The 24,316-nt window shown below is 51.7% G+C and overlaps 9 protein-coding genes across 9 annotated transcripts; 4 read left to right on the plus strand and 5 right to left on the minus strand.

Annotated features, from left to right (window-relative positions):
- Window positions 1-95: 95 nt before the first annotated feature.
- On the minus strand, window positions 96-6,875 carry CC77DRAFT_1057246 (hypothetical protein; the record flags this gene model as incomplete). The annotated part of the gene is made up of 1 exon (XM_018527995.1): window positions 96-6,875. One exon carries the CDS (start codon window positions 6,873-6,875, stop codon window positions 96-98), a length of 6,780 nt encoding a protein of 2,259 aa, XP_018390887.1.
- A 273-nt stretch (window positions 6,876-7,148) lies between these two features.
- CC77DRAFT_954571 (protein prenylyltransferase) lies at window positions 7,149-8,725 on the minus strand. The gene is made up of 3 exons (XM_018535460.1): window positions 8,678-8,725; window positions 8,520-8,630; window positions 7,149-8,466 (listed from the first exon to the last, which is right to left on the minus strand). The coding sequence occupies exons 1-3, from the start codon at window positions 8,684-8,686 to the stop codon at window positions 7,504-7,506; spliced, it is 1,083 nt and encodes a 360-aa protein (XP_018390888.1). The 5' UTR covers window positions 8,687-8,725; the 3' UTR covers window positions 7,149-7,503.
- A 207-nt stretch (window positions 8,726-8,932) lies between these two features.
- Window positions 8,933-11,943, plus strand: CC77DRAFT_980749 (WD40 repeat-like protein; the record flags this gene model as incomplete). The annotated part of the gene is made up of 2 exons (XM_018536066.1): window positions 8,933-10,423; window positions 10,583-11,943. The coding sequence occupies exons 1-2, from the start codon at window positions 9,019-9,021 to the stop codon at window positions 11,941-11,943; spliced, it is 2,766 nt and encodes a 921-aa protein (XP_018390889.1). The 5' UTR covers window positions 8,933-9,018.
- A 1,011-nt stretch (window positions 11,944-12,954) lies between these two features.
- On the minus strand, window positions 12,955-14,166 carry CC77DRAFT_913976 (DUF453-domain-containing protein; the record flags this gene model as incomplete). Its single annotated transcript, XM_018533657.1, has 1 exon — window positions 12,955-14,166. A coding segment is annotated over one exon (1,212 nt), but the record flags the coding sequence as incomplete, so codon positions are not given.
- Window positions 14,167-14,560: 394 nt separating this feature from the next.
- CC77DRAFT_1016430 (mitochondrial co-chaperone GrpE) lies at window positions 14,561-15,685 on the plus strand. Its single transcript, XM_018524213.1, has 2 exons — window positions 14,561-14,853; window positions 14,910-15,685. Exons 1-2 carry the CDS (start codon window positions 14,599-14,601, stop codon window positions 15,342-15,344), a joined length of 690 nt encoding a protein of 229 aa, XP_018390891.1. The 5' UTR covers window positions 14,561-14,598; the 3' UTR covers window positions 15,345-15,685.
- Window positions 15,607-17,084, minus strand: CC77DRAFT_1016431 (DNA-directed RNA polymerase subunit D). Its single transcript, XM_018524214.1, has 3 exons — window positions 16,927-17,084; window positions 16,304-16,869; window positions 15,607-16,239 (listed from the first exon to the last, which is right to left on the minus strand). The coding sequence occupies exons 1-3, from the start codon at window positions 16,972-16,974 to the stop codon at window positions 15,858-15,860; spliced, it is 996 nt and encodes a 331-aa protein (XP_018390892.1). The 5' UTR covers window positions 16,975-17,084; the 3' UTR covers window positions 15,607-15,857.
- A 1,234-nt stretch (window positions 17,085-18,318) lies between these two features.
- CC77DRAFT_1016433 (Calcipressin-domain-containing protein) lies at window positions 18,319-19,289 on the plus strand. The gene is made up of 2 exons (XM_018524215.1): window positions 18,319-18,488; window positions 18,538-19,289. The coding sequence occupies exons 1-2, from the start codon at window positions 18,357-18,359 to the stop codon at window positions 19,189-19,191; spliced, it is 786 nt and encodes a 261-aa protein (XP_018390893.1). The 5' UTR covers window positions 18,319-18,356; the 3' UTR covers window positions 19,192-19,289.
- Window positions 19,290-19,882: 593 nt separating this feature from the next.
- Window positions 19,883-20,682, plus strand: CC77DRAFT_1016434 (hypothetical protein). Its single transcript, XM_018524216.1, has one exon. The coding sequence runs from the start codon at window positions 19,938-19,940 to the stop codon at window positions 20,442-20,444; it is 507 nt and encodes a 168-aa protein (XP_018390894.1). The 5' UTR covers window positions 19,883-19,937; the 3' UTR covers window positions 20,445-20,682.
- Window positions 20,683-22,477: 1,795 nt separating this feature from the next.
- On the minus strand, window positions 22,478-24,283 carry CC77DRAFT_1057254 (cytochrome P450; the record flags this gene model as incomplete). Its single annotated transcript, XM_018527996.1, has 6 exons — window positions 22,478-23,130; window positions 23,187-23,555; window positions 23,601-23,876; window positions 23,924-23,983; window positions 24,034-24,181; window positions 24,230-24,283. The coding sequence occupies 6 exons, from the start codon at window positions 24,281-24,283 to the stop codon at window positions 22,478-22,480; spliced, it is 1,560 nt and encodes a 519-aa protein (XP_018390895.1).
- Window positions 24,284-24,316: the final 33 nt, after the last annotated feature.

Here is a 24,316-nt window from a genome sequence, read left to right on the forward strand (position 1 = left end):
CAACAAAACACTGTGATCGCTTGATTGTTGATATGATTATTCATGTGACTCAAAGAGACCAGTTTATGCTATTTCATGCCACTGAATTCATACCGCTAAACTATGAAATCGTACGTAGAGGTCCCCTCTCCCTCGCAATCATCATATGGCTGTTCTTCATCACCATATAAATTTCTCAGCGTAGATTGGAAACTTTGAATCCCACCAATTAGTGTTGCCCGTTCCTCTTCTACACTTCCAACGTCGAAGACTACTTCTTTCCGAGCGTGACCTTGGCCAAACCAAATAGATCCGTTGCTCTCGCTCCAGTTTGTTCTTACACCGTCCTCCAAGCCTCGTCGGCAGAACGCAAGTAATTCTGCGTGTTGCTTCTGCTGGATTGGCGCATGCGCATCGCCAATGTACGAGGGAATCGTCTCCGGCGTTGTGCCTTGGAGGAGTTTGATGACGAAGATGCTGAGTTGGTCGATATATGTAATGAGCGGTGGTTGGCTGGGACATGCAGAGGGCATAGTGCGACTGCATATATACTCTAACGGTGGAAGAATCGATTTCATAGCATTCATCATATGCGCAAGTGCAGCGATGACATGGGATTGCTGGAGCCAGTGCTGACTGTCCTTGAGTTGTTCTGTTCCGCGGATGAAGGCATGCGAAACCGATACGATACAATCCAGTACGGATATGAGACTGTCGGGCTGAGTGATACGGAGATCGAAAATCATCGTATCTAGAACCGAGGGCAGCGCTTGCAGTATTGGCCTAGCGATGGCAAAGGCTGTGCTTGATGAGAACGCTTCTTCTAGGTACGCCGGAAGGACGCCTTGCAGCAGTACTGATCGCAGTGCAACCCTGTCAGGAGTTGGTGCCTCGTCAGTACACAGAGCAGTCGTGAGCTGGTTGACAAGGTAAATCTGCTGGTTATCGGCAGCAGCCTGTTGCACGACCGTCTGTATAAAGACTGATAGTTGTTTCGCAATTCCTGTGTCTGACAGTTTAGGCGCATACCCACAAAGGCGTGCCACGACATAAGTGGGATCTCCAGCTGGTAGTGGGAAAGCGACGGAGTCCGTGAAGAAGGGTAGAACGGGACAGATATCGTTTGTATACTGCTTGAGGAACTGAACGATCTTCTGCACGAACTCGACGTAAGCGCCGGTCACCATCGTACCCTGACGAAGCTGCTGATAGTTGTACTTCATCGTTGTCATAAAGTCCTTCAGCATAGACGCATACGATCTCTTTATGTTAGCAAGGCGCGCCGGCTCAGCTTGAGCAACCGATCGAACGTCATCGCGCATATTCGACAGAATACTAGAGATAAGCGCGAGGCGCCGCGTACGCAGAGTATCAGCGGTGATATCCCACTCATCGGTATCTGTATTGCGGAAGAAGGGTAGGTTCTGCATAAGTGGGTGATGATCATCTGTTCGCGCGATGGCATAAAACAGTCGATGCTGGAACCTGAGCAAAGACTCTCGCTCAACCAAGCATACCATTAGGGCTTGGAGGAAATCGTGGCGATGCTCTTCGTAAGCGATCGAGTCGCAGTCGATAAGAGCGGCCATGAAGTACGGGCCGAATTTGCGCGTCTGCTCGGTGTGCCGTAGCTGTCTCCATGATACCTGACTGAACGAATCCAAGTAGTACGTCCATGACCGATCACCTGACGCTACCTGACCTTCTGCGATCAGAACCCATGTGTCAACGCAGTCCATGAGGAGGTTGTCGTCAGGGGAGTTTTCCGCGCCAAAAGCGTTGGACAGCAGGTGCCAGAGGGGCTTCTGAATGAAGTCGAGGCCTGATTCCTGGATGACCTTTGCGGGGACGTCAGAGTCGATGCCTTCCAAGTCATCCATGTCGGGGAAGTCGCCGTAATCCTGGCTTTCGTCACTCGTCTGTTGACTCACGTCCCTCTTCACATGGGCTTTTTGTAACTTTGCAAAGCTCTGGAGAACTTTCATAGTGTCGCGAATGATGCTGACAAGGCGGCGATCTTCTAGATGAGGGAGCTCAAGCAGGCACATGATGTCGGAATCAATGAGGAAGGCTCTCATGGATAAGTGGTCTCTTGCATGAAGGATTGCTCTATTCATCCCGGCAATGCAGTCTCGTAGTGTCGCAATGACCAGCTCCTGGTTTCTCTCCATTGTTTGACGGACCATGACTGCGGAGATATCGGTAGTACCATCTAGGACGCCAGACTTCAAGTAGTCATCTGCCTCGGTTTTGGCCAGCTTGTACTGTCTTAGTGTTTGATGCATTATGTCTTTGTACCACAATGCGAACGGTCGTGCAGAGGTGTACGGCTCCTCGGTCGATAGTTGAAATGTGGCGAGGTTGGCCCAGGCTCGAACGCTGACTCTACAGGCCTCGCGGTGAGAGCTTTCGTGATTGACAAGATCACGAATGTGATCCAGTTTCGGACGACAGGTTGGCGGCGCAGCAAAGTAGAGAGTGGAAAGTAGGTCATGATGATTGCGGAGTGCTACCAGATTCTCTTCGTCTAGAGGCTGATCTTTTGGATAAGCACGCCCGTGGTTAGGTAGAGACCGAAAGACAAAGCTGCGAATCTTCTTCTCTGGATAAGCGTTTGTCATACCCTGGAGGCCCAGAGCAAGACATATCAGTGCGATGTGGAAGGAATTCTCGTTTTGCTCGACGACGAACGACGGTGATGTTGCAAGATTGTTGAGAAAAGGTACCGATCGGTCCCCTGATTCCCGTCGCAGGTTCTTGAGGCCATTCTTACCGAAAAAGTCCAACACGGCATTAAGCATCAGCTCCGGACGACTCCAATGCCAGTGAGTGATCAACCGGTGGCATCGTGCGAGGTTAGCACGAACATAGTCGTTGAGTGACGCGCTGTGCTTCCTATAGGTACTCGGATACAGTTCAAATAACCGACGTAGGAGATCTCGGATACACGTCCAATTATCCTTCTGGAAGGTCTCTCTCCGGCTTTTAAGCGGAATGCCCGATGCATCGATCTCGTTGTAGGGGAGGAAAGTGAATATCGAAGCCCACGTAGTTTCGAAGGTAGGCAAAGATGTGGCGTTGGCGAGTCTGGAGCACAGGTCTTGGCCTACCAAATCCCAGAAATTACATGCTGGCATGTCCATCTCATCCAATACATGAGTGCAGATGACTACACTTTCAACGACAACTTCATTCTCTTGTATCCCCTTCTCGCGTACGGAATGTCGCTTATTTTGGTCCAGAAACTTGCCTAGATTTGGTATACCATGTCGCACCAGCTGCGTGATGATAGTCTTAGACAGGTTCTTGACAAGACCAACAAGCTCGACTCGATTGCCTTGATCAACAGTAGGATGTTGAGCAATACAATGAACCTGAAAGCTCGCGACGAGGATGTAGGCCATGGCATGTATGACACCATGAACGCCGCTAGAATTCTGACAAGCCGTAGTTCTCTGAGCAACCGACAAGCTGTCAAAGAGCGATTGGTAGAGCCGCATTAACTTAAACACACAGTCGTTTCGATCGATCGGGTCTAAGAAGCTGAGATGATCAGTTACCCAGTTGATGAGTGACCGTGCCAACCGAATCAATTGCGTCAAACCCTCATTGACTGACGATGGGATATGACGTTCAGCTTCCTGGTCTTCCAAAGGCTCAGACGCCGCTTTTACAAGGTCTTGCAACTTTGAAAACGTGTCGTCATTCCATGGGCCGCATCTGATCGAAAGAGCACCATGGGCAATAGTGCAATGACCAGCCGGATCATCAAAGCTGCGACCGTCGGGCTTGCTGATGACTAAAGCTCGGCGAAATTCGTCAGACCCGATGAAAGTAGACGAATGAAAATACGTATCAGCCGCTAGCGAATATACATCGAATGTGACGGGGTATCGAGTACCATAAGGACCCAGGCCATGGAGTATGGGTGAGCCTTGTTCAGTCTCAGCGTCCTGTACTTGAAGAACATCAGCAGTCTTAAGTACCTCCTGGACTGCCGGCTCGCTCGGCTGTCGATATTCCCGCGCATCGACATCAATTCTTTGCGCTTGGACCTTTCGCTTCAACCGTTTTTTGGGTGGAGGGTGCTGGTGTCTCGAACCTTCTGTTTGGCCTTCCCCTACCTCGTTTGCAGAAGGGAGGGGTGGCAGTTCAATGCCGTCGTCTGCGAGATATCGAGCTAACTGTGGATTTACGAAAGGCTCTTTGCTAGGAAGCTGAATACCGAACTCCTGATCAACACGTAACAGGCCCTTTTCGAATGCGATTTTCCGGTGACCTCGGCCAAAGTCGTTCTCATCGCCTTCTAGTTGTGCGGTTCTGAAAGGAAAAGGCGCTCGACGTACAGCCCGTCCTGGATCCCTGTTTGGTTGAGCACGTTTCTTCCCTGTTTTTGTGGACATCTTGATCTGATTCTGGGTTATAGAGCGTTGGAAAATGTGAAGACCTGTAGGAATAGATTTACGGGAGCGTGAGCGAGAGACGTCGGTCGCAGCTTCGGATCGCATGTCGAGCTCTTTCAAAGATCCTCCATCATTCACTGGAAGCTGCTCTGCATGCTGCTGATTATCGATCCTATTGATCAAAGGATGTCGTGATTTTTGTTGTTGCGATGCGACATTTGCCTTTAGTCTAATTGTGCCTCGTTGCCATTGTTTGAGAGTAACATTGGCCTCTTCTGTATCTTCGGCATTTTGGAGTCGTATTTGTTTGTTTCGCGGCTTTTGACGGGCTAGATCTGGTCTTTGGAGCGCTTGCCGCCTGGCAATGCGGAGGAATTGCGGTATTGCATCGCCTTGCCGAGATGGCGAGAGATCAACATCTATGACACTCATGGCAGGCAAAGGAGTCTTGCGTGGTCTTCTGGAGTTAGCTTGCTTCTTCTTTCCCGTCTGCCCGTTGAGCAATCGTCGTTCATAGGCTACACTCTTCCCCAGACCGTCCGACGATCTAGCTTTCTTAGACTTTCCAAATGCATCTGTAAGCTTAGTCTGTCTTTTCCGTTTTGGTCCGGTTCCACCAAGTGTCGGAAGGGGAAGATGATCGTGCTCCATGTCCGATAGATTGTCGTTAGCATAACGATCCTCAAACAGTGCAGCTAGTGCAGAAGCGTCAGCCATGGAATCGTGCACCGTTTCCAAATGATGGCTGACATGAGGTCTTGGCTCGTCATCTGAATCGTCTGATATGACAACGGAAATTCTTGATGGTGTTTTAGAAGCTGCATCTTGTCGGGGTCGGCCGGCTGGTCTCATGATCCTTTGAGCAACCCCACGCACAGGCGCAGTAGGCTCGGGAGAGGCAGCTGCGTTCGTACGCACCCGGTCTCGCTCGCGTTGCTCAGCCTGCCGTCGCTCCTGTGCTTGACGATCTTGTCGCAACCACGAAGCGGGCAACACTCCCTTAATCTTTCTGCCCACATATCTGATTTCATTGTCGCTTTTCTCCGCTTCACTGGCAGACTCGGCGGCCGAAGATGAGCTGTCCGTTATCACTACCCTGGTCGGTCGACGAAGCTGTCCACCGGACCTCTGCATATTACGTGGGGCCTGCTCGATGTCTGATCCCATCAGGATTTGAGGATCTTCTTGCATGACTGATGAAGTGGAAGGCGTAGGCAAGTTGGGGGCTGGGGTCATTGCACGTAGCGTAGCTGAACGACGAGCTGACATGTTCCCGTTCAATGGCGGACTGCTTGAGTACGGAGGTGAGTTCGGAGGGATGGACCAGATATCGCGTCGCATGTCACGATCTTCGAAGATACTTGTTGGTGCTGCGATAGTCTGAGTGGACGAGATGTTGAGCTTTCTACGCTTGGCTGCATGAGGGTGACGGAGCTGTGTAGACGAAACTCGTCTAGCAGAACTGGAGGCAGGGTGACGAAGATCGTTCCTCGGTCGTGGTAATACAGGTGTAGAGACTGGTATTTCAACATCTGGGGGACTGCTTGTAGGACTTTGATTCGGATCAAACTCTTGCTCCTGGGTTTCATCATTCTGCTGCTTACGATGGCCCTGGGGTGATCGTGACCGCTCCCTTCGCACCGGTCTAAGTCCTCTGCTCTGTACTTCTCTCCGGTACATCTCACCCTCCAACGCATAAGGATGCATCTGAATAGGCTTCCGTTGGCGGAACTCACGTCTTGCCCTGTCGTCGGCAATCTGCCTCTGTAGGGCGGTCGAGGCTGGTATGACTACTTGAACCGCCGTGCGACGATGAGGCGCAGCGAATGCCAGCGGGGGCGACTCCATATCCGTTGGTGGATCTGAGAGATCTGAGGTATCATCATCGGAATTGTCGGACAAGGGAGTAATGCCGAACTCATGAAATAGGGTTGGAACGTGTTTGGGACTTCGTGCATCACCCACCATGGTCGACTGTATGGGAACGGTCGAATTGTCGGAAACAGGAACGGCATGATTGTCGTCCAGCTGAGGTATGGATACGGCAGAGCTTGGCTGAAGTATTGGCGATGCTAGGCGTAGGGATGATGGAGGTGGTACATTCCGTCGAATCTTTGGCGTTTGCGAGCCGAGTAGCGGATCGGGGCTCTCAGTGAGCTCGCGTCTGAAGCTGTGCGTTGACCTGGGCGTGAAGGGAGATGGCGTAGGACGTCTGGGCGGGCTGCGTTTGGTGGGCGTGGTAATAACCGTCTCTTCCTTATCTACCCCTTCGCTACCTTGAGCAGCACAGTTCTTCTCTCTGTCTTCGTATACAGTCGCCTGTTCCTTTTCCGTGGCTTTTTCATGCCGTCCGATCGCGTCGACGCCTTCTTCGACGCGCTCGACGCGTCCACTCAGGCCACCATTCTGCCTGGAACCCTGACTCTCAAGCTGAGACTCGTCTTCTTCCTCATCCGAGTCCTGTACAAAACCTTTCTGTCGCCATTTGGACATTTGGACGCGCCTGCATGTCGTACCGGAGTTCGAGGCTGACGGAGTGAGGTTTTGGGTGATTGTTGAAGGCATGGCGCGTCGTCCCGTGCTCCGCCTAGCGTGTGCCGGGGGCGGAAGAGGGCTGAACTTTTTGCCCGCGGGAGTGCTTTCGTCATACACCCCAAATTCGAGAATCAGCAGTACACACAACGAGCAAACAGAATGGCGGGACGCATCCTTCCAGTCGCGCTGGCGACGATAGTCGGCGTATCGATTGGAGTGGCTACTTTTGATGGCGAGTTTAAAAAACAGCGAATAGCACGATTGGAGGCAGAATACAAACGGTACGCCGGCTCCACATGCGCTTTCTCTTGCTTTCACTTACATTCATACCAGGGAACTCGCTGCTGCTGCCGCTTCCACAAGTACAGCAACTCCGCCACCAGCAGCCCCGGTTGGCAGAGCTTCCACACAGCTACAGACTAAGAAAGAGGATATCGTCACTTCTGCGCCTGCTGATAATTCGTGGTCGAACACGCTCGGACTCTGGGCATGGAAGAAGGACAACAAGACGGAAAGTGCGACTGCGCCTGCGACTAGCAGCGCTGAAAACTCCAAAGGCAAGCCCTGATGGTATTGTAACTGGCATTTAAAGATCAAGTTGACGCTCGAGATCGCTCCACCGCCCCTGCCGCAGCGGATCCAGACGCTTCAGCTCGTCCAACCACGACTTCATGTCCTTTGTTGTAAACGACCCGGTTCCTGCGTCCACCGCTAGGTACGCCTCTGCGAGCCCGAGAAGTGCCTCGTATATCCACTTGCAATCCTCCTCGTCCTCTAATATCTCCCTGATATACTCCATCTCGTGCTCGTAGTACTTTTGTCGCTCGCCGTTGGTCAGATCCTGGACAACAAGCGAACCAGGTGGACATGACGGAGACAATATCGAGAGGAGGTATTGGTGGTAGAACCATATAGACTGGTCGAAAGGATCTGTGTTTATGGCTTCGCATATTAGAGCTAGTTCTGAGTTGAGGAATGCGCGGCGAGCTTGGGCGTCTGCATCGCGCTCGCAGAGCATCTTGGGTATAAGCTGGCTGCGGTTGTGCCAGGCGGAGAAGTTGGAAAGATTGGTCTTGATCATTTTGGTTGTGTACTCGAACTCGGACTCTGTGAGGCTTTTCGGTGTAGTGCCGGTCGTGGGGATGTCTTCAGACGCGGCCAGCCGTTCGATCTGCGACACGACGAATCGTCTATAGCCCCAGGCATGAAAATTGCGGCTGTCCGCGTGTAGCATCTTGTTTATGAGTTGCAGTTCTCCCGACCAAAGCTTATGTGATGCTTCCACGCCCATCAGCGCCTCCCCTTCGCGCAGAAGCCAGTTTCGGTGGTTCCATATCCAATAGCACTTTGGGAATTTCCGTAACAGCGCAAAGGTGAGATGCAGGTCGCCTTGCAAAAGGTCTTCTGGCGATTGCTCAAGAGCATCTGATGTCAAGAGCGCCATCAGGACGCGTCTCCTGTGGTTCCATATCGTGTAATACTCGGGGTTTTCGTTTAGGAGCTTCGTGACAAGGCCCAAGACTTCGATGGTATACTGCTTCTCTGCAACCTGAAGGGCGACTGTCAGCACCGAACGACCCAATCTGACTCTGAATTACATACCTTCGCATTCACCAGATCGGCTAGATCTTTGTAATCCGCAATCTGTTGAAGCTCCTTCTGTCGCGCCTCTTCTGACCGAACTATCGGGCCTGACCCACGCGATATACCGTGCTATACATGTTAGCGAGTGTCGCCGACGTATCCTCATGTCAACATACGCTTGCCATGTGTTCTTGCGCGGTTGACAAGGCTTGGCTGTTGTTTCCTCAGACTGCAGCCTCGGCGGGATGTTGCCCCACTACACGCGTGGAGCCGCTGCCCCTCCGTCATCTCGCGCGGAAGGTTGCCGTCAACACTCGCTGCATCTGTCACCCCTCAATTTGCTGCCAACATCCTAAGACCTTGACCCATCATTGCATTACTAACCTCGCAGCGATAACACCGGGACAGCAGGCAGTACCTCTCGTCCCTTAGCCTTTTTCCTTCGAACGACTTCACATGCGCTGAAACTCACAACTAAGCTCTCCAGTCCACTCATCTTGACGCAAACCGCTCCAACATGAGCGACACTGATGATGAAACATCTCCATCTCAGTCTGGCTATCTCACACCGCCGCTGTCTCCCACCAAGACTGTCTGCACTGAAGATTGGTCGTCACCTAGGACACCCCAGTCTCCTCGCAAAAGTCGCAGCTGTCTCTTCTTTAGTGACAACAACAATAACAGTGACACTACCAGGTCCAGTCTAATCTCGCCATCTTCTCCTAGCAAGTCAAAATTCTTTTCCCGTCTTCAGGCACTGTCTACTCCGGACCTTCGTCCGATCAAGCGTGAAGCTGTACTGGAACAATCAAACGATCAGACTTGTCCAGATCATCGCAGAGTCAACGATTTCAATTCTTCCTTTTTCAATCGCTCTACCACGCTCGCTCACTCAAACGTTCCCTTCGCATCTACTACAGCTGCATTGCCTCTTGATGAGGGGGACCTCGTTCCTCAAGGGGACCTCGTTCCTCAAGGGGACCTCGTTCCTCAAGGGGAAGCCTGCAACTCCAATCCGCCTCGAAATGTATCCCTTGCAAGAAAATCAAGGCGCACAGATCGCAGCTCTTCAGATAGCCTGGTTAGCATCTTGAGTCGCGGCCCATCTCCTTCGCCAAATCCTATAGACACTGCCACTACATTTGAAAGCTCGAACTTCACACCCCTGCGCTACACTGACGCCTCTTCTGGGGAAACTTCTCGGCCTGCTAAGCTTCGTCAACTACCTCTGCGCTATGCTAGCTCTCCTTTGAGACCCAGTCAATGGGTCGCGCGAGGCGGATTTTTACCATCACCTCGTCCAAACCAGACCAGTACGCCAGATCGCTTCATCGCCAGCCGCCGGCTACCCGCGGTTACTCGAGAAAGCTTCGAGCTCAATAGCCCTGCAGAGCGAAGGGACAAGGAACAAAACATGAACCGCGGTACTCGCAGAGGCTCAGATGCTTTCAGTCGCCGACTGCGCAGAAGTGGTCGCATGAATGAGGAACTACGCGGGCTCAGAGAGGCACATTCCGTGGTTTCAGGGCGTGCCAATGCAAATAGAAGGAATGTCAACTTCAGGCGCAATCCTCTAACCTTGGGCGCTCGCCAGATCAGCGCTGGTGCTGTCTGGAACGTTGGTGGGCCTTCTGCTGTGAGCGACACAGTAGTTGCAGTGTCCACTGGCAGAGGTGGAATGCTCGGTAGTGGAACGAACGCGCCACTGTACAAATCTGCTTTCTTGAACCGAGCAGATCCAGATGCCGAGCTTGAAGCCTATGAACGACGTCTCGCACTAGCACTTGACATTGATCAAACTGATCGCATACTTCAGCACTCATCATCTGCAGCCTCTCCGCGCTCACAAAATAGTGGCCCTGCATCACAGACGAAACATGTCTGGCGAGACGGAGCTTGGCTAAGGGACGGAGTTGATCCGAGTTCGTTTATATTCCTTACGAACGTTTCAGCATTGTGTTGTTGCTGACCACAAGCTCAAGATACCCGTAAAACGCCGCCAAAGCGGAGACCTGTGCCCATTCTACCTTTCAGATATGTCCTTAACCCACCGGGGTTTTTTATACTAATCTGGCCTACAGTCCTTGATGCCCCTAACCTCCGCGACGACTATTACTGTACCTTGCTCGCATATTCTTATACCTCCAAGTGTCTTGCTGTTGGCCTAGGGAACTGTGTCCATCTATGGTCCGAAAGAAGCGGCGTCAGTACGCCAAACTCGCTGAACGCCGTGCCGCCAAATGGACCTTCAGATGTTCAGCATGTTACGTCGTTGGACTTCTCCTCCACAGCAGGTGGGCAAGCAATTCTTGCGGTTGGACGGGCTGACGGTCGTATCTTACTGTGGAGCCCGCTTGACTCGGAACCACGATTCGATGCTACGCAACCCAAGCCTGTATCATGCGTGTCTTGGAGACCGACTGTTGTACAGCGACCTTCACTCCGGGATAGAGCGATGAATGTACCAACCGAAGAATTACTCATCGGAGATGAGGTTAGTCACATCTACTTCTACAGTGTTGAGTGGCCTTCGGAGACACACAGTGCACTCTTCGGCTGGAATGGTGCCATGACATTGCTCGCTCGATTATCCATCCATAGCCAACAGATTTGCGGTTTAGCATGGTCGTCGGACGGCGAGCTTTTTGCAAGTGGAGGGAACGACAACAACTGCAATCTGTTTGAGACAAAGAAGTTACTTCGACCAAACGCTGCTAGCGAGAGTACAGCAGCCATATTGGATGTGCGTGAAGGTCCGCGTGGTGAGTCCATCTACACCGTAACCAACCGCAACAACAACCCCGTCTTGCACCTTGCGCAATCGGCGGCGAAACATACATGGACACTCAATGCAGCTGTGAAAGCCATGGCGTTCTGCCCCTGGCAACGCGGACTTATAGCCGTCGGCGGCGGCTCAAATGATCGCTGCATCCGCTTTTATCACACACGCTCAGGCACTTGTCTTGCTACTATCGACTGTGCAGCTCAAGTCACAAGTCTTATCTGGTCTCAAACTCGCCGTGAAATAGCAGCAACGTTCGGCTTCGCGCAACCCGAACACCCATACCGTGTCGCTGTCTTCGCTTGGCCTGGTTGCGAACAAGTCGTTGCCGTGCCGTGGTACGATGAGAATCGGGCTCTGTGTGCAGTCGCTTACCCCGGCGGCCCATTGAATGGTTCGCACATAGATGGAGACCGCGATGGTGGAAGGGCCAGGGGTGAAGATGGAGTCTGGTCGAGAAGAGGCGCCGAGGAAGGTTGCATCGTCGTTGCAGCCAGCGACATGGCAATTCGGTTCCATGAAATCTGGAGTGACAGACGGGGAAGTGTGGGTTTCGGTACTCTGCTAGGCAGTGAGACTACAGGCTTGTTAGGAGGAAGTAATATTCTTGGGGGCCCCTATGCTGGTGACTTTGAGCGGCCAGGAATGGTAATCAGATAGATATGAGATAGTCCTTGAGGAACGAGTGGGGCAATAGCATAAGGCGAGCAAAATAGCTTCTCAGTCCAGGTATAGCAAGGTCTTGGTTCTGATCCAGAACTGGCTTTGTGTTTGACATGCTACTACCAGGCACTTTTCGCTCATAAGAGAAGAATGCCAGTGGTGTTCTAGTATCGTCACCGTCTTCTAAGGTCTTCCATCACCCCGGTCCCCTCTTTCACTTTTCCCGAGTCTTTCAACGTGCACCTCTCCCAGCCTTAGCCGCACTCTCAGATTTGCGCCTGTATCTTACGCCCTCGGTATCCTCGTTTGCTTATCCTGAACTCTTCTTTCTCTTCTGCCATGTCGCTAGCATCTTTCCACAGTCGTCTCAATGTTGATAAGTTGATCTGGGCTGCCTACTCAGCTTTTGCGCCTCGTTCTGCTTCTGGTCGTTACACAAGTATGTTGTTGACCTCAAGCCATGCGACATCCCTTCACCATCTTCCGCCCCATCTACTTTATTCTCTCAGCAGCGTTTCTCGTTGGCCGTCCTTGCGCGAGAGCGTCCGTCTGTGCTGTCTTTCTCTCCAATTTCTTTTCTTTGCTTACGGCTTTCTTAGCTGAACGCTTTTGCGCGATGGCATTGATCTGAATTGAGCGATGTGCTTTCAGAACCGCAGTGAGAAGGCTTGTTGAGTGTTGTGCGGTAGTCGTAAGATCGGTGTCGGAAAGCAGGGTAGAGAGTTCTAGATGAAGGCCTTGGAGAGCGTGTGTGAGTGCATCTTCCTTGTTCGTCTGTTTTCTAAGGTCTGGACGTTTTCTGTGCGGATCTGGAAGCGGTCTATGACTTAGGATAGGCGCCTTTACTTCTGACTGAGATTGTTCGTTTTGCTCAATCTGTTCCAAAGTTTGTTGTTGGGCAGCGTCTTCGTCCACATCAAGTTCGTTTAGTCTTTGGTGTTGTTGCGCCGACTGTGAGTCTTCTTCGAAAAGATGGGCTGAACTTTTACCCCGATTCTCCAGCACAAAAGCTAGGCCCAGGGAATGTTTACCATTGCTCCCGTACAGGCTGTCACTTTTCGTAGCCTCTTCCCTCTTGTCAGTCTTGTCCGACCAGAATGTTTTTCCTTCGAACAGCCTCTTCGCAGTTCTGAATACCGTGCCACTGACAGGGTAAAGCTTGTTTTCTGTACCCATAGTGGCGTTGACCTGCAGTCGACCGCTTGCGTGACCTATCGTGATTGCGCCCTCCATCAGAGGTTCAGGGGCCAGCATTTGCTCAACGATGGTGCCGGGAATACGCGCAGCGACTGCTGATGTCAACGCAGCAGTCAAGGGAATTGCTCGATGAGGTTGTGTATCAGAGAGAAATCGGAGGACTATATCCATCTGCGATGACTTGAGTGTTTGCCCTGACAACACAGGATGCGAAGACGATTGGGATACGAGACCGATCTTGGGTATGGTACGAGGAACGTCGTCTTCCGTAGGCGCAATACCCATGGCAACGGCAGCGGTCTTACGTATGCTTTCGAGCAATGCAAGCTTCTCTGGGAGTTTATTGAAATCGTTAGGTAGTATCGTGCCATCCACACCGACATCGTCTGCTCGGATGAAGACACATGGGTTTGCACCATCCACGCAAGACACTCTGTAGCCCCCAACTTTGTCTACCCTCCTACCAGTTGGTAGTACTTTGCCGGTCTTGCTACCGTATGGGTGTTTGAAGTCCAACTTGATCTTGGAGCCAGATCCGGTCACACCGTCAATTTTGTAGTCGCCTGCCACAGCAGCCTCGGCTCCGATGACCTCGAAGGTGGAATCGATCAGTTTCCCAGTATTCGTGTTCCGTATCTTGACAGTGACCTCTCCATCACCTTGAGCATATATTCTGGCTGGGAGAAGTCCAGCATTGTAAGCATAGGGACCAATCGCACTACTCATGTTTCCACAGTTGCCTGCGATGTCAACTTCGTCATTTTCAATACCCAAGCCAACAAAGGTGTAATCAATGTCCAGATTCTGCTCTTCCTCCACCCCCTGTGCCTCTTCCTGGGTTTGTGCAACCTGCGCACTCTCACGTGCTGCATCAATGCCGCCAAATCCAGTACGGAAACGGGTGCCTCTTTCAGGTAGGGCAATCCTCCTCCCGTAGGGTTCTACAAGGCATATTTTGCTGAGACTCGATATCCCCGCGCCCATGCCATCAAGTTGTCGGCCATAAGGATCGCCACTGCCCATTATCTGGCGGAAGATGGCCGGCCATTTTGCGCGGTGCTTAGGCAGAGCTTGCGGTTGTATGATTACGGCTCGCGACGTGCCTCCGCGGTAATAAGCTGCCTCAATGGGCTTTTGTACCGTGGCGTCTGGTGGAACGACATCATGTCGAGAGACGAAGGAGCGTATGCGGAGGGAGAAGACTGGCGAAGGACGCATAACGCATCATGGCATGGACTTGTCGAGAAGCGTGCCAGAGACGTGCGGCCGACAGATGGCAATGTTCGGAAAGGATCCGACCTCGGGACGGAAAGACTGGACCCTGTTTGGGAGCACAGGCAGCTGCTCCGAATTTTTCTCGAACATCCTCGACATCATCGCATCACACATCGGAATTACACTCTCGCCTTCGTACATAACTTGCATCTCCTGCTTCTCCATATTATACACTACACAATGTTGCAAAGAACTATCCTCCGCGCCTCAAGACAGCAGACTGCCCGCCAAATACGGGCTTTTGCGCCACTACGTCAACAAGCACCCATCACAAGAGCAGTAGCCACACCTGCTATTCGATGGTATTCGGATGCTGCGCCCGCAAAAGAGGGAGAAGCCGCCGAGAAGAAGGAGGATGCGCCCGCACAGAACAACGAGGCAACACAATTGAAGGAGCAGCTGGAGAAGAAGGACAAGGAAGTCGTCGAGCTCAAGGTACGCATATAAGCCAGTTAGATGCACAAAGACAAGGGAATAACAATCGGCTGCAGGACAAATACCTCCGCTCAGTCGCCGACTTCCGCAACCTCCAAGAACGCACAGCACGTGAGATCAAGGCCGCAAAAGACTTCGCCATCCAGCGCTTCGCTCGCGACCTTGTAGAATCTGTCGACAACCTTGACCGCGCCCTGGGTACTGTCCCGGAAGAGAAGCTCAAGGGCGACAACAGCGACCTCATTGCTCTCCACGACGGTATCAAGATGACCGACACCATCCTCATCAACACGCTTAAGAAGCACGGCTTGGAGCGATTCGACCCCAGCGAAGCCGCAGAGAAGTTCGACCCCAACATTCACGAGGCCGTTTTCCAGGCGCCGCAACCCGACAAGGAGGACGGTACTTGCTTCCACACTCAACAGAAGGGTTTCAAGCTCAACGGACGGACACTGCGACCAGCCAAGGTTGGCGTTGTCAAGAACGCCTAAATGCACGATTGAACGAGGCCTGAATGACGTTCCATATACGCGGATAGTGGTGTTCATGACCTATGTCACTGCCGCAACCATTTCATTCGCATGTGTATGACTACTACGGTTCGGCTCTATTGACTGGTTGACACGGCGGTACAATGGAGGTATGGCGTTTTCGTGCTACCCACAAGGTGCACTTTGGTTTTTCATCGGACATTGTACAAATATTCCCCTCTCAGACGCATTTTGGAAAAGTTGAGCAAGCACAATGATGAAATGGCTTTGCATGTATTGTAATATTAGATATGACAGATTACGAGCGAAAGAGCAAACTCAAGAGCAGCAAAGCAGTATCAATGAATTTGCTTCAACTTATTCTTGATAGCAATCTGCACCTTCTTTCTGTGCCCAATGTTAATGCGAAGGATACGATACTACGTTCCATGGCAGTTTTGCAGTCTGTTGACGCCCACCCTTTTAGAACGCCAGCCCATGCAATGTTGTACACCCAGACATGCCCATACTTGTCTACCAGTTCTGTCCGTATGGCGTAGCACCGTACGGCGTAGCACCTCCTTGTGCCGCGCCACCCCAAGAACTCGCGCCGCCGTATCCCGGTGCTCCGACTGGAGTATATCCGCCGGCATCACCATACCCAGCACCGTTCAGTGTTGGGCTCTGCGCACCGCCAAAGTCCTCTGGGCCTCCAATACCGCCGGATAGTTCTTTGATAATCTCGGCGAGCTTTCGTTGTAGGATAGAGATTCCTTGCGTGACAATCTGATCAGGTTCAAGACCACCGACTGTTTCGACGTCGTAGAAGAAACGGGTTGGGACAGCGTCGTAGTTGAAGGGTTCATCTGGGTTAGGGGGACCGCCGTCAAGGTTTATCCGAGCTTCGTCTTTGGGCCTAGTTGCTGTCAGATTGTTCCTGCCCGTAATCGAGTACTCAACAAGGAAAAGAGCACACATACCATTCCTTATCCGCGTCCTCCTCGTGCCAGTAGTCCAAATGATGCAGCTTGTTCGCCGGATCATACTCGAAACCGATGGCCGCACTAGGTGCCCACTTCGCATGCTCCTTTGCAATACCCTTCTTTGCGATGCACTTCATGCTGATCGCTTGACCTCTCCTCAGTTTGACAATGCAACTACCCGTCTCTTCTGAATCAGTGATGACCGGCTTGCCTACATCCTCATTCGGTGTCCGGGATTCAATCACCAGATCGCGCGCATACACTTTCATAATCTCGCTGCCTGTGCATTTCGCGTTGAGGGTGAGGACAACGGCGCAGTTGTCGCAGTAGCCTTCGCAGTCGCAGTCGCGCGAGTATAGCAGGTCTTCGACACCTTTTGAGCACAAGGGCACGAGGCCGAGACGGTGGCAGACGAACTCGTCGGCAAGAACGGATGTGTTGTCGAAGACTTCTACGACGTCGATGGCAAGGGTGGGAATCTCAGCGAGCATCACACGGCGCAGCGAGTTGGCGGTTTCGAGATTAAAGTTCTGGACGATGAAGTTGGCGCGCTGGCTGTTTGCCTACGCATGGCTGTGTTAGCTCGACGTGTTGCGAGGTAGCCAGAGCAGACGGTGTACCTCGAGGAAGCGGACGTTTATTGCGCCGCCATCTGGGTCGTAGTCCATCGCGTCGTCGTTTCAGGGAGGTGAGAGCTGGGTGCTTGCGGCGTGGGAGATGGAGCCGAGGTAGCAAGGCGATTAGATTGTGAGGCGGAGAGAGACGTGTTGACGTGTATGGCGTGTGCTGGCTAGGGACGTCGCCGTGATGGAGATTCTTTGAGGTGAGTCTGGAGCCAACGTAGCCTAGCGCCGGGATGCATGCGCCACACCTACGCCACACTTCCAGAGCTGTTCCACTGTCATGCCTTTGTGGTCATCGTCATGCAGGTCAACAATCGGCGAAATTGCACCGCATCCGCAATGATACGCAAATTCATCTCCTTCTGAATCAAGTTTACCGAGCGGCAATGTTCTTACAACTTGTTTGCGTGCGTCTACTCAATACCTAGGTATGTCATGGCCTGGCACAAACCAAGCTGCTACAACATGAGCTATAGGTTTGGATGTGCCGGATGTTTGTGCAAAACAAAGGACGTATGAAGCAATTACATGCTCTCAGAGCCCGCGGGTGTGTCCGGCATGCGCGGAGCGTGAGACAGTCACGAGACAAGACGTGACCTTCGATCAGCCTTGCTCCTAAGCACATGAGACACTCTTGTAGGATGATGTACTTCAAGACTACTTGCAGCGTGACGACAAGACCAAGACGTGAGGGTGTTATCGGCCGACAAAGGTCTCGGGTGCAAAGCGCCTATGGCTGTGCTGCAAAGTGAGCTGACTGACTTGACAGTTGTCCTCGTCGTATCGTCGCATGCATATGGCAGATGGGGATTGACGAGTCTGCCGCCGAGTGATGACCTATGAAATGCCCAGTCGGACAAGATAACGGCCCTGATAGTATTGTGTGCATGCTGTGTAGTCCTAACATGGATAAGCCGGACACTAACAGTCGACTCGGTGCTTGAGTAGCCTGCAAACTATCTTCTGTGGAACCAGCGAGACACTGATGGATGTTTCTTTCGTCGACATGAGGCTGAGTTGAGGGCGACTAAGCATCAGCGAGGCTGAGGGCCTCTCCTTTTCTCTGCGTGTTGTGCTATCGTCAGTTGAATCCGTCATTGACGCGTCCGCCGAGGTCGGGAGACCTCTAACAGCACAGTGCGTTGGGAAGCAACATGGCGGGGCAGTGCAATAACGCCCAGGAAATGGCGCGAAAGAAGCAGAACATGGGACGTGGACGCGGGAAATGTCATGGCCGAAGTTCTGGCCTTGGCGGATTGAGGCGGAGCAACAGTGTGCTTGCATGCGGAAGCTGGAACCACCAACCACCGCGAAGGCGAACTTTGATATAAGACACACGCATTTAAGACATTGCACTTCAACTCATCACAGCAACTCATCCACACCAGACGCCTAAGACTCTTTGCGCAACACAAATGATCGCAAACATGCAAGCTACTCTGCCATCACCACAGCGCTCGCGCGCATCATCGGGCAGCAAGTCGCCACTTTCTCTCGACTTCTCAGACCTGCCACCACTGGTCGAGCCATCACCACCCTCAAACACACTCATCATAACCGTAAGCGTTGCACTCGTCAACTTCAGCGGCAGCATCTAACAGTATCCAGAACCTTCTTGCTCCCGAAATCTTCCAACTATCAACCCTTACCGAGATCCGCGAAACCATCGACCAACATGCAAAAGTACACACATGGGCGCCGCTCAAGTCCTTCCGTCGCATCGTGGTATCCTTCTTCGACATTGACTCTGCGATACAAGTTCGACAAGCCCTCGATGGCGAGCAGCTCATGGGCTATCGCATCCGCGTATATTTCGGTGTAAACACACCCATGAACCCCTCAGACCAGCACCTCGCCCTACCCAAGTCAGACCGCCTATTTTTCATCTCGCCGCCACCTTCACCACCGATGGGTTGGGAAATGAAGGAAGAGGATGCGCCCAACAAGATTGTGCACCCTGAAGACCTCGCAGCAGCGCTGGCGCGGTTGCATGCAAATCACGAGGCGACTTCACCCGAGACCGATCACGGAGGTGCTCCCATTACAAGGAGGCGGACCGGCAGCACGACTGTAGTTTACCACCCCGAAGACCACGGCGATTCACCGAACCTTCCAGCTATATCAGTTGAAGACACAACAGAGACACCTGAGCCTTTGACCCCCATCGATGCGATGGAAGGGATTGAGGGACCGATCGCGTCGCAGAAGGCACAGGGCATGACAGTCAGCACCGCGAGGCCGCCGGTCGAGCTCATGCAATAGACAGTTTAGTGGTCTCGCGTATCATTTCTTTCCTTGTGTTTTCAAAAAAGGCTTCTTGTGTCCATAATGATATGGCGAATGCATAGTTCTGGCGTTGGTGGCTTGCTGATTTGAGGACGGCTCTGCAAGCTAGGGAATGCGAGCATTTGGGTTTGAGAATACCTGAGCAAGACTTTAGCCGCAACGAGTCTAATGGTCAGGGAATGGCACGGCATGGAATGATATCCCTCTTGAATAGCATAAACACGTTAAATTTTGCACATCCAATTGCTTCACGTGCTCCGAAAATCTGGTGAATATGTATACGCAATGTAAGCTCCGCGCTGCTGGGCTCGAAACGCTGCTGAATGATGCGATCTGCGAAGACGAAGGCGATAGACGCACTTTTGTACGAACCAACGCCCAAGTCTCAATCGTGCTCCTCACGGTGAAATGCTCGTGTGCCTGCGCAGATTGGATCCGGACTTCTTGCTGCAGAATGAACCTAACGATTCAGCAGGATATAGATCATGATGCCACTAGAACGCGAGTCATGCCCCAGGCCTCGACAATTCCCCTCAAGTTTGTGGATCGCGACTGCCGTACCTGGAAGTCGCGCTAGCACGTGATGATGCCAAACCCGATTAGCGCGCACTGGCATTAAGCGAACCGCATTCCAAAATGAATTTCGACCCGACGACCCTTCAACACCACGACAATCTACTAACGTTGCAGCTTCCACACGCCGTCGAGACGCCGCAGTCAAGATGAAGCTCAACATCTCCTACCCCAACAATGGAACCCAGAAGTTGATCGAGGTCGACGATGAGCGCAAGCTCCGCGTCTTCATGGACCGCCGCATGGGTCAAGAAGTCCCTGCCGACAGCATTGGCGACGAGTTCAAGGGCTACATCGTCAGGATCACCGGCGGTAACGACAAGCAAGGTTTCCCGATGAAGCAGGGTGTCATGCACCCAACTCGTGTCCGCCTCCTCCTCGCTGATGGCCACTCCTGCTACCGCCCCCGCCGCACTGGTGAGCGCAAGAGGAAGTCCGTCCGTGGATGCATTGTCGGCATGGACCTCTCTGTCCTTGCTCTCAGCATCGTCAAGAAGGGTGACGAGGACATTCCCGGCCTGACCGACATTGTCCACCCCAAGCGCCTCGGTCCCAAGCGTGCCACCAAGATCCGCCGCTTCTTCGGTCTCAGCAAGGAAGATGATGTGAGTTACCTCATAGCTTCTTCGCCAATCCTGCTTCGCATAGCGGATTGAGTCTCGCTCGTCCTGCTACAAGCAGCGTATTGAGTCTGAGCAACAAGAAGTGAGCTAGTAAAGTTTCAAGGTTTGAAGACTAATCATTGCATGTGTAGGTCCGCAAGTTCGTCATCCGCCGTGAGGTCCAGCCCAAGAAGGAGGGCGCCAAGCCCTACACCAAGGCCCCCAAGATCCAGCGTCTTGTTACTCCTCAGCGTCTCCAGCACAAGCGTCACAGGCTGGCACTCAAGCGCCGTCGCGCGGAGGCTTCCAAGGATGCTGCCGTACGTCCATACCCTACTATGACGTTCAGAACAACTACTAATGCCAATACAGAACGAGTACGCTCAGATCCTTTCCAAGCGCATCAACGACGCCAAGGCCGCACACGACGAGGCCCGCAAGAGGAGGGCGTCTTCCATGAAGCACTAGAGAGTTATCATGAATTCATGATTGGGTCGTGGAATGATTACATTGGCGTCGGCACGAAAATAACGGTGTGGGCTCCTGTATCTGAATGAAAACTTCGGGCATTCTAGGGAATAGGCGCTTCTCATACCACTGACTGCTTAAGGCAGTTGTCTCAATAAACAATTGCATCACTTCACCACCGCTCCACAATCTTGCCGTATCCGACAGGCATTCCACTCGAACACTTCCAGATCTTGTTTGGCTACGAAAATCTGATTGGCAAACATGTCTCTTATGTCCCTCTCCATCGCGTTGGTCATGGCTAATTGACCATGTATATTTGCCTCACACTTTGTGTCTTTCGTATTCGCCTCCATTTGCATTACATTAAAGCGAACGTCGGACCTTTCTTCAAGTACTGAATTTTGGTTGCAAATAATACTCTTGGCCCCTCAGCCCTTGCATACAGCTGTTGCCACCCTACCAAGCTTCTCCCTACTTTCGTCGTCGCATACGTGTTGTACTGATCGAATCCTCTCAGTGCGCCTCGCACTATCTACAATACACCGCAGGCTTTTGCTGCCCTACGCGTTGTGGGTCGCTTTATCAAGAGTACTTGAAGGAAAAACCAATGGCTAAAATGGTCGTCTTCTTCTATGTGCAGTGTCCTTTGAAGGAGCTTGTTCAAACTTGTGGCATATGCGACGAAGCAATCATGATCACATGTGCATGTAATCATTCCGTTTCGCGATCGATCATAGTCTTTTGCTATACCAAGACAGTGAGCCGCACCCTTCTATTTGTCTCCAATGGCTTCTGTAGATGCAGGCGAGAGAAAGAACCCGACACCCTCTCATCTTCACCATTGATATTCGCAACACTTTATCGAAGCAGCCAGCGACGTCCTCGTCGCTCCGAGCAAGATGAAGGGTCTTGGGCAAATGAATACAAAAGACAAGGACGATGCCATCATCAGTGAACTGTCCCCGAGACCAGACAGAAATCTCTCTTTAATGCCTACACTTCCGAGCTGATTTCCCGCCAGATTTTCCAGTAAAACACCTTTAGGGCGAACGATAAATACAAGGGGTACATGCTTTGGGTGGCGATACAATCACTTGTGGTCAAAGTCGAGAGCCAGATGCACAAACCCTTAGAAAATTGAATACCTGATAGAGAAAAACGCATGGGTCCAGTTACGGTCATCTTGGTAGATAAATGCAAGGCGATAAATGATTACAAGGAGAAAGGAGCAGAGATTAAGCAGGTATTCGTACATCATCGTTCGAATCTGACAACGTGGGGTTGGTGCTCGAAAAAGTCTGCGCAGTATGAGATACGAGGCAGGGGAGCAATCCCGAGGATTTGAAAGGGCGTGATTCAAGCCTTTCGAAGGCATGAAGCTGAGATCGCCAAGATGAGACATCAAGCTACTTTGCGCAAAGCATATAAAATCCCAGTGCGGCTTATGCCTCTGAGGCCAGTGTCTTATTGCATTCTAGTAAAGCTATTTAATCATTCTAACCAAACAAGACAGCGCTAGATGACCTCAATCAACGCATTCAACACGCCTCAAATACTAAAGAGAATCATCCTGTTACTCCCGATAGCTCTTCAACACACTGGAGAGCTTCTGGCGTCTAAGCCGATACCTGCTCGTCGAGATCTCGAGGAATAAACTGGATGTAAGGGCCATGCTTCTCGCTCGTGAAGTGTCCTTTGATCTCGAAGTTCACAGCTCCCTTTGCACCACTCCGCGTCTCCCCAATCGTACCCATTGGGCCTTCAGCACGCTTCCAATCCGCTCGGAACATTATCTGAGCCAGGGCTGTGGTAAGCTCCATATAAGCAATATTTTTACCCAGACAACCCCGAGATCCCAACGAAAAAGGGATAAATGCTCTCTTCGCCAACTTGAGCGCCTCCTCGCTCTGGTTGTCCGGCAGCCATCGTTCAGGGATAAACTCGTCGGGATCTGGGAAGTAGGCAGGATTGCGCTGAATGGCGTAGCAGCAAGTTGCAACATCCACCCCCTTTGGAAGGACGTTCCCAGCTATCGACTCTTGCATCCTCATCTCCCTCCACAGCGGGGCGGCTACTGGAGGCGCAAGCCGTAGTGCTTCGTCAATGCAAGCCAGAAGGTAGGAGCAGCTTGTCAATCTTGGGCCCGGTGCGATTTCCTCAAGGCTCGAGAAGGTCGATCGGATTTCAGCGGCCAATCGCTTGTAAACTTCTGGATGACGTGCGATGTAGAAGAAAAAACCAGAGATGGCAACAGAAGATGTATCGGTACCTGTAACTATTAGAATGACGAAGCACAGAGAGCACGGTAAAGTTGGTTCATCTTACCTGCAATTACCATGACTAATGCATCAGCCATGAGCTCCTCGTTAGTAAGTCCTGAGCCTTCTTTGCCTTGTTGCCCAATCAAGTCTCCGAAAATATCGTCCACGTGCTGCTTCTTCTCTAGTTCTATTCTGCCCATTACAAGTGGCCAGATCCGTTCTCCAAGATTCAAGATCTTCTTGGTGAGTCTTGGTGCAAGGTAAGTTCTGAGGTTCCGATAATCGACTAGTCGTGGTTGTATTACTTCCATACCAGCCATCAACATGCAGTTGTCGATTGTTTCAAGGATAGGTCGAGCGTGTGTTTCGGTCATCATATTTTGTGGACTGTAGAAGACGATGTTCGACATGATATCGAAGGTGAAGTAGGAGCCTGTCAATGTTAGTGCTATGATCCTCACCGGGCTTTTCGACATACTTATGTGGCCGATGTTCAACCCAGGACCCCAAGATCTTGCTTTCTCGCTAGATTCAGGGCTCGCTAGGAGAGTGTCGCCGAAGACTTTGGCTGTTCTGTAGATCACTGGCTCGTATTTTTTCAAGGCAACAGTAGAGAAAGCTCGGCTCAACATCTTCCTCCTTGGCGCATGTTCCTCTCGATCGAGCGCGTTGATGATGCTAACTTCAGGCTTGCCATTTCTGAAGCCTATATATCCTCGTGCCTTCTGTGTCTTGGAGGGATGCATATATATGTCTATGATGATTAGATGCATCCAACCTTAGCTTTGCTCAATGATATACCTTGTAGTCCTTCGACAGTGTTGACAATAAGACCGTTCGGCTTGTAGCGTACCACATCGCCTACTGCACGTCAACATTCCTGACATCTCATTGCAGGATCTGTGTCTTACCATACTTCTCATGACATCTCTGGACGTCCAGATGGATGTTCCCAGTGTACGACTGGTATGCTCCATACCAAGACGTGCATCTTGCTAGAAAGGGTCCAGGGTACTTGGCTAATGGGTGGAAGTAAAGCCGATAAACGACCTGCAAAATCTACAAATATATCAGTTGACATTCGACTAAGGTACTGGGGCAGCCTACAATTATGAAAGTGACAGTGCAGGAAGAGTAGAAGGCGATGTCGATGGCAGTCATGATTGTTTGATCCCAATGGACGTATATGAATTG

The sequence above is a fragment of the Alternaria alternata genome (assembly GCF_001642055.1).
Source record: "Alternaria alternata strain SRC1lrK2f unplaced genomic scaffold CC77scaffold_2, whole genome shotgun sequence".
NCBI lineage: Eukaryota > Fungi > Ascomycota > Dothideomycetes > Pleosporales > Pleosporaceae > Alternaria > Alternaria alternata.

Coding starts and splice junctions, on each gene's coding strand:
- CC77DRAFT_1016434 (XM_018524216.1), top strand. CDS start 19,938: ATGAAGCTCAACATCTCCTACCCCAACAATGGAACCCAGAAGTTGATC.
- CC77DRAFT_954571 (XM_018535460.1), bottom strand. Junction 8,467..8,519: donor CCGATCTGGTGAATGCGAAG/GTATGTAATTCA, acceptor GTCGCCCTTCAG/GTTGCAGAGAAGCAGTATAC.
- CC77DRAFT_1016433 (XM_018524215.1), top strand. CDS start 18,357: ATGCAAGCTACTCTGCCATCACCACAGCGCTCGCGCGCATCATCGGGC. Junction 18,489..18,537: donor CAAACACACTCATCATAACC/GTAAGCGTTGCA, acceptor AACAGTATCCAG/AACCTTCTTGCTCCCGAAAT.
- CC77DRAFT_1016431 (XM_018524214.1), bottom strand. CDS start 16,974: ATGGACTACGACCCAGATGGCGGCGCAATAAACGTCCGCTTCCTCGAG. Junction 16,870..16,926: donor TAAACGTCCGCTTCCTCGAG/GTACACCGTCTG, acceptor AGCCATGCGTAG/GCAAACAGCCAGCGCGCCAA. Junction 16,240..16,303: donor GAGGACGCGGATAAGGAATG/GTATGTGTGCTC, acceptor GACAGCAACTAG/GCCCAAAGACGAAGCTCGGA.
- CC77DRAFT_1016430 (XM_018524213.1), top strand. CDS start 14,599: ATGTTGCAAAGAACTATCCTCCGCGCCTCAAGACAGCAGACTGCCCGC. Junction 14,854..14,909: donor AGGAAGTCGTCGAGCTCAAG/GTACGCATATAA, acceptor AATCGGCTGCAG/GACAAATACCTCCGCTCAGT.